The 7,722-nt window shown below is 40.5% G+C and overlaps 1 protein-coding gene across 2 annotated transcripts; it reads right to left on the minus strand.

Moving 5' to 3' along the window:
• Positions 1-718: 718 nt before the first annotated feature.
• Positions 719-7,406, minus strand: MRPL19 (mitochondrial ribosomal protein L19). 2 transcript variants are annotated; one of them, XM_001498597.7, is made up of 6 exons: positions 7,248-7,406; positions 6,938-7,055; positions 4,273-4,391; positions 3,925-4,059; positions 1,253-1,434; positions 719-1,123 (listed from the first exon to the last, which is right to left on the minus strand). In XM_001498597.7, exons 1-6 carry the CDS (start codon positions 7,348-7,350, stop codon positions 902-904), a joined length of 879 nt encoding a protein of 292 aa, XP_001498647.2. In that variant the 5' UTR covers positions 7,351-7,406; the 3' UTR covers positions 719-901. The 2 variants fall into 2 exon arrangements, with proteins under 2 accessions (XP_001498647.2, XP_014586561.2); XM_014731075.3 differs by having other exon boundaries at positions 6,938-7,064; positions 7,248-7,382.
• Between the last annotated feature and the right edge of the window lie 316 nt (positions 7,407-7,722).

Raw genomic sequence — 7,722 nt, forward strand, 5'->3', positions numbered from 1 at the left:
ACTCCTATGAGCTGAAGTTTGATTCATCATGAGCTGTCAATCAGCAAATATAGCAGTCTACACTCCACTAACATTTTTGCCAGATGTCAATTACCCAGTCCACACTGAAGCCCTGCCAGATGCCCTGCAGTGAGCCTTCTATTTAGCAGGACTCACTCATGACCTTAGTCATGAACTTCCTCAAAGGTGATTTTTGTAAACTCTCAGGGAAACTGAAGCCAGACTATGACCCGAAGACTTTGACGTTTTCCCTGCAGCATTCATGTAATAATGACAATGTTGTCCTTTTATACCTGCCAACAGGTTTTTCAAAACAAAATATATTGTTTAAGAATGTATATGTACGTAATAAACTAAAAGAAATGCAAGGGAATGATGAACACAAAGTCAGGACAGTGTCCACATCTGGGGGTGGGGAGGGGCAAGTGCAGACACAGGAGTCTTCTGAGATCCCAGTAAATGTTCTATTTCTTAACCTTCTTAGATACTACTAAATGTTTTACTTCTTAACCTGATGGTGGGTACATGAATCTTCATTTTATTACTCTTGAAATCATACACTTTTCCCTATTAATGATTTATTTCACAAATTTAAAAAATCACCCTACCCACTTCCTTGTTCAGATTCCAGGCTCAATGAAGAGCATTCCGGTAACAGTTTGACCCTACTACTGTAGCTTTGCCTCTACTAAAAGAATGAACATGAGACCACTGGGCATTATACATTTTTTAAATAATAAACTAGTGTGATAATTTTATTTTTTTAAAAACAGTACTCATAAAATAATGAATGCTTAATTGATTTAATGACTACATCCTTACATATGAAATTAAACTGGCCTCCAAAAAAATCCTCTGAGAGTCAGTATATTCTCTGCAATGACCAAATTCATCCTCAGAATCAGGACTTTTTCGATGCTTCAATTTCATTCCATATTGCAGCTTCAATTTTTGAAGTATCATATTCCCTCATCATATCAAACTCAAGCCACGGCTGACTCCACTTCTGAGCTGCTTTCATTTGCTCTTCAGTTAAACAAAGATCAAATCTGATTCCTTTAATATTAAATTTTGGGCGTTCCCAGCGTTTGGACCAGGGCTTAGGCTTCATTTTCACTTTCAGCTAAGGAAGATACAAGAAAAGGAATAAATCAGGCTGACAGTCATAAGCAAAATCCCTCTACAAGTTTTCATTAAGATGATTCTTCCTTATTTTATACTTAATTTTCAGTTCCAAACGTACAACTTATACCTGATTAACATGAACTTCTTCGTTAGGTTCGTGTGCTACCGGCTTCATATTCATATCAAAAGTGCTGTATTCAGGAAGGGCATCTCGTAAGTACAGCAAACTATCATCCAGCCGTTTCTCTAATTTGACCACTTGGATCGCCTGGATTCGAGGATTATAAAGTTCAAAGCAAATCTCAACACCTTTTAAAAAAAGAAGAAAACATATGCTTACAATCTAAATCCAGATGCCTGAATACGCCTCATACGACAGTAAAAGGTATTTCATAATGTAACTAGCACAGGGTTTTGCACATAGGAAATGTGACATAAATTTGTAATTTTTAAGATGAAAATTATTTAAAGGAATAAACTAAAATTCATGTAGATTAACAAGTGAGAAAATCTGAATAAGAATGATAAAGGCTGAAGAAAAACGTCTCTATAAATATATTGAGTCAAATATCTCTTCAATTCTGATAGCATTAACTTGGAGAAAGTGAGTAAATTCTTCACGCTGTCACGTTCTTGATTATTTCCCAATTACTTACATTAAAACTCATCTTCTACATTAAGAGCAACAGGGTCAATGATGCAAAAAGAACGAGTAAATTTTTAAAGTTCTAACTCTGGTTTAGAAGCTCCTCTTAGGGATGGCCTAGGTTTTCTAATGCGCTGGGGTCCTGCATATAAAACAAGCTAGGTAAAGTCCTGAGTGTTTCCAAAATGCTACAAGGAATAGTTTAATACATATCATCTGTATCCTCAAACACTTAAGGGCAAGAGTGTATTCTGAGGTTTCCTGGAATAATCCCAAGAGAAATACAGATATATAGGATCACTGTTAGCATCTAGCGTTTAATACCAGGATTTAATCCAATATTTACTGTACACCTGTTCTGTTCCAGGCACTGATTTAGGAACTGTGCCTATCGCAAAACCAAAATAGGTATGATACTTCTCCTGTCATAAAGCCTACATTCTAGTGGATGACAAACAATAAATAAACAAACCAACAAGGTAATTTCATATAGTGAAGACAATACAGAGTGATGACATTGTGACTCGGGAGGGGGCAACTTTAAATACTATATCCAGGAAAGTCTCTCTGAAAAGATGATATTTAAACTGATACTATAAAGGGCCAAGAATGCTCCAAGCAGAAAGAAAAGCAAATGCAAAGGCCCTGGGGTCTTAACAAACTTGCCATGTTGGAAGAACCAGAAAAAGGCCCACTTGGCTGGAGCATAGTAACTTGGTGGGCCAGGAAAATAAACTAGAGAAAGTAAACTGTGCCACCACACAGTGGCAGGCAGGAGACGGTGGTGGCATGGATGAGAGTGGGAACAACGGAGATGGACAGACAAAATTGGGATAAATTTCTGGCACATTAAGCCAAGAAAACTTGTTGATTGAGTGGATATGTGAAGAGAGTAATTAAAAATAACTCCTAAATTTTTGGTTTAAGTAAATGGGTGGCCAGTGGTATCGTTTTTGGAAATACAAAAACTGAGAGGAACACATTGTGAGGGGAAATAAAAAGTTCTGTTTTGAACTTTTCTTATGCTTCTAAGACATCCAAGTGGAGATGTTGAATAGGTAGTTGTATATACAATTCTAGAACTTGGAAAGGGTCAAGTTCAGGATATAAATTTGGAACGTTATCATCATATGGATGGTACCTAAAGCCAGTGGACTAGAAAGAACCACCAAAGAAGGGAGTATGGATGGGGAAGGTCGAAGCAGGTTACAATAGTCAAAATGGACTTTAGAGAAGGGCAAGAGGAGGCTAACATTTTTTGAGCATTTTGTGTCCAGTACCTCATACACAATATCACAACCAACTGACCACAACCTAAGAAGTAAAAACTACTATTATATCAATTTTAAGGAAGAAAATCAAACCCAGGTCCACCTGACTCACACCTATGCTCATGTCTTTCTATTACAAGGCTCCTCCAAGTACATGACCTGATTGGAGGCACAAGTCTCTGTGATCAGTCAAGTGCAGCTGAGTGCCGACCTGCACGGCCCACAGGTCATCACAGGACGAGGAGACAGCAACTGCTCACACGCGTTCAATTTCTCTGAACATCGTAACTCACAATGGGCGATCATGAAGCATACAACTTTTACGTATGAAAACTCTACTGTTCCTGCCATTTTGATTCATAAGCTTTCCAGAATTCTACCACTTGTGCCTGTGCCTTATTAGGCATAGCAAAAAAAAAGTTTGCCTGTTTTTAAATTCCTGATTCTTATACAATAGTAATAATTGTGATGACTGTCATAATATGAAACAAAATGGGAGCATTCATTTTAGGAAAAAGTAACTTCTAAGGACGTCACGATATTTATCTCGATGTTCTCCTGGGTTATCTACTCTAAAATGAACGTCCCCACCCTGCTTTATTATAACCCCACTTGTCTCCTCCTGTGATGCTGCCAGAGTTTGGAAAGGCTACTTCTTACAGTGTCGTCCCTGTAATAAAAGAAGTTTCCAAGAGAAAGCAGAGCGCCAACTGTATTTAATCAGCAACCTCAGTTCTCATGCCATTCTTAGGCCACAGGCTTCGTGTCACCCCTCAGAGCCCCCTGTCACTTTCAAGCTCCAGATATCTCATCCCAGGACCCAGAAAACAAAATAGAATCCTGAGATAACATCACCCAGAAAATCAAAATAATGCAACCTACCTTGTCCTTCGATAGTATTCCTAAGGATAAAAGTAGCTCCAAGCCCTGTTCCTGATCTCTGGATGCAGATCCCCAGGAACTGGCTGGTTTTCCCGCTGGCATACGGGTCGGCCGTGGTAACACGCAGTATGCTTCCTACAAAGCAAAAGAGAAGTGAACTTCTCCATGCGATGCGGGAAAAAATAAACAGCACTGCCAGGTAACTTCATCACTTTCTAAATATTTTAATAACGTTATAAATAAATACCTCTTTTGGACAAAACCCAGATATGTGAAAAACAATCTTGTCTATGTCAAGACAAGTAACCCTCCAATTCCTAAAAATAAAAGCATCCAGCTCTTACTGACCGACATAGAACTCTGGAATGTGGAGTATTTTTCTCCTTTCTAACATATCTTTTCTTTCTATTTGAAATTTCAGAGGATTTGTTCTTCCCCTTGGAGGAATGAATTCAGGACTCAGGAACCTGCAGAGGGAAAGAAAGAATTAAAAGCAAACTTAAAAGAGAAACTACTGCTTTAGGGGAAAAAAACCTGAAAAATTATAATGTTGATGTGTTTTAATCTTCCTTCTCTAAATGAGAAAAATCGATCTTATTTCTAAAATTGTTGTCACTGTTCACGAAAACAGCTAACAACTCCTGAGTACTCACCTAGCATTGTGTTAAAAGCTTTATTAAACATCTCCAGCGTGACTTAATCCTTACAACCACCAGGTGGATTTGGTATCATCATCTCCTTTCCACACAGGAAGAAAATGAAGCTTGGAGAGGGTAAATAACTGACCTATTATTATATTAGCTATAAATGTATCAAGTCAAGATTTAAACGTGGGCATGTCTGTCAGACTCCAAAGCCTGAGACCATAACCACAGGTCTCACGCTGAGTTGCACATGTTAAGTAAATTATGTTAGAAAAGATATAAACATATAAATCATCGGTTGCAAACTGACTTTAAAAATAATCTCACTATTCTCTTCTTTAACTGATTTTAAACTCATTACATTTAATGTATAGAAAAGTATAAATGACATTATAACGAAAATTCATGTCCCTACCATCCATGTCAAGAAATAAATTGTTGCAGTGCCTGTGTGCCCCTCCCTACCCCCACAGTCAATTACTACAGGTAATTAACTAAATTTGGTGATTATTATTCCTATGAATTTCTTCCTTTTCATTTCCTACTTTAAAATTTTTCAAACCTACCAAAAAGTTAAAATGTTAAATCAATGAACACCTATACATATTTCACTTAGTCTCACCAATTGCCAACATTTTGCCATATTAGCTTTATATCTAGGGTTTTCCTGAACCATTTGAAAATGCCAAACAGCAAGGCATTTCACCCCTTAACACTATAGAAGGCATCTGCTACGAATAAGTACTTTCTCCTACATTTATCATAATACCTTTATGACACCTAGGAATTTCAGCATTAATTCAATAATATAATCTAATATATAGTTCATAGTTAAATGTACCTAACTGTCCTGGAAAAGGTCTTTTATAGCTGTTTCTCGCCCAAGCCAAGCTACAATTACGCTTCACACACTGTACCTGCTTGTCTGTCTCTTAAACTAGTGCTATTCCCCATCTTTCTATTTTTTGAAGAGTCAAAGCCTACTGTCTTATAGACCATCCCTGGATTCTGGATTTGTTTACTGTTTCCACATGCCTAGACCAAGATTAAACATTCTTGGTAGAAATATCATAGAGGTGATGATGTAATCTTATTCTGCCATGTAAGGAGGCAAGTAATGTCAGCTTGTACTGCTATCAGGAAATCTATCTTTGATTGCTCTGTGAAAGTGAAAAATTTTCCCTGCACACTTTTTTATACTGTACGTATGCATGTATGTCTGGGCAACACAAAAATGTTATAATTCTGTATCTATTCTTTTGCAGGTTTTCTTTTCACACATCATATTTGTGAAGATCATCCATGTTAGCTCAAGTTCATTCATTTTTCACTGCTGTATAATAGTCCGTTATATGAATGTATTTACCTATTTAGCTACTGACGGATATCTAGGCTGCTTCTAAATTTTTGTTATAAACAATACTGTTTGTATTCATTCTTGTATATGTCACCTTGCACACATCATTTTCTTTAAGTTGTATACCTTCTGGGTGGAAAAGTATACACAACCTCAAACTTACTAAATTTTGTCAAATTGTTTTCCAAAGTAGTTATACAATCACATTCCTATTGAACTGAATTGTATTAACTGTTGCCACTAAGATACTCCTTTTCCACCTTAAAAGTTGTACACAAAAATCTTTTCTGAATCTCTGTTCCACAAATTCAAGCTTATTTCAACTTAGAATTACAGAATATTTGAAATGTTAAACACACACAGGCACACACAGATAATCCAACCACCAACCTAGAGTTCTTACAGAAGGCATAAAATCACACCAAGTTTTTCCTCCTAAAACTGGTTTTTTAATAAGGTTGTTCTACAATTCTACCGAAATACTTTCCGCAAATCCCTACGCCACTAAATTTACATGTCCCTCCAAAGTTACCACCATTTATTTAAGTGAATCAGGGTTGTAAGCACAGTTTTGAAGAGCAAATTTCAGACACAAATTTGCGGAAATTTTTACCACTGTACCGCACTTGCCAAGAAACTAAAACACGGGGCGTTCTGGCCAATGCCTTTCCACCCAGGAGAGGAAAGATCGGCTCCTGAAGGTAAATAGGTAAAATCCGATGTACTTCAGAGAACACTGTTGATACAGAGCAAACCTCGGAGAAAAAAAACTTCAAATCTGGGGAAGCCCTACTTGAAGTTCCGATTTTATAAGACGGCAGACAAAGGGCAACCCCGGGTCGGGAGGAACGAGGCAGGCAAGCCAGAGTGGAGCGCGCTTTCAGGTCCGCGGCTCACGAGTCCTGCACACAAGCTCACACAGGGGCAGCTCCAGCCCCCGCCTTAGTGCTGGGACCCCCAGAGCGAACGCGCAGACCCCAAAAGCCGCAATCGCGCCCAGGTCCGGGCTCACCTGCTCCTCTGGTGCGGCGGCCGGCGCGTGTCCACGATAACTGGTTTCGGCGGCGGCTGGAATGCGCCAGGCTCCGCAGGTCCCGTGCTCTGCTGCCTGGCCGACCCCGAGCGGGCCCCTGCAGGCACTGACGACAGAGATCAAGGCTGCTCGGGCCTGCCCTGCGCTCCCGCGGAGCCCGGCCGTCTCCCCCAACTCCCGTCCCACGAGAGGCCTCCGCTGAGGTCGCCCCGCACTTCCAGGCTCGCCTCCTCCCAGCCCGGCCCTGAGCCCATTCTGCGCCCAGGCTCGCAAGCCCCGCTCTACTTACGGCAGGCGAAAGAGGCCGGCGCAGGGAGCAGCGCCGTGGCGGCTCGGAAGCTCCGCGCCAGGCCCGCTGCGGCTCCGCAGCACCCTGCAATGGACGCCGCCATGCCGGCTCGCTTAGGTAGAGACTACAACTCCCAGAAGCCAGTGCGACAAGGTCGTGGCCACCTGCAGTCGAATGGCGGCTGCTACAGGACAAACTAGCCAAGTTCCACCCCCTCACCCCCCTTTCCCGTCCTCTAGCCTGTATATCTTAGGGAAAATGCATATTTCTCTTGTTCCCGTAATGTGCCAAGTTATGCCCTTCCACGCATGCGTTCTCTCAGCCTAGAATGCTTTCCTCCCTGTTTGGATCAACTCTGTCTTCATTTTCTCAGGCAGTGATGAGGATTTTAGGCTGGTTAATTTTAAAACGGCCGATGAGAAGCAGGCTCCGAGGAGCAGAGTTTGCTTGCCCTTGGAGAGACATTTGCGTTTGT

Source organism: Equus caballus, chromosome 15, assembly GCF_041296265.1.
Source record: "Equus caballus isolate H_3958 breed thoroughbred chromosome 15, TB-T2T, whole genome shotgun sequence".
In the NCBI taxonomy this organism is placed as follows: Eukaryota; Metazoa; Chordata; class Mammalia; order Perissodactyla; family Equidae; genus Equus; species Equus caballus.

Excerpts from the sequence above, each read along its gene's own strand:
- MRPL19 (XM_014731075.3), bottom strand. The coding sequence starts at position 7,350 with ATGGCGGCGTCCATTGCAGGGTGCTGCGGAGCCGCAGCGGGCCTGGCG. Across the intron at positions 7,065-7,247 it reads GCCGGCCTCTTTCGCCTGCC|TGCCTGCAGGGGCCCGCTCG; the intron begins GTAAGTAGAGCG and ends CTCTGTCGTCAG. Across the intron at positions 4,392-6,937 it reads CCGCCGCACCAGAGGAGCAG|GTTCCTGAGTCCTGAATTCA; the intron begins GTGAGCCCGGAC and ends TTCCCTCTGCAG.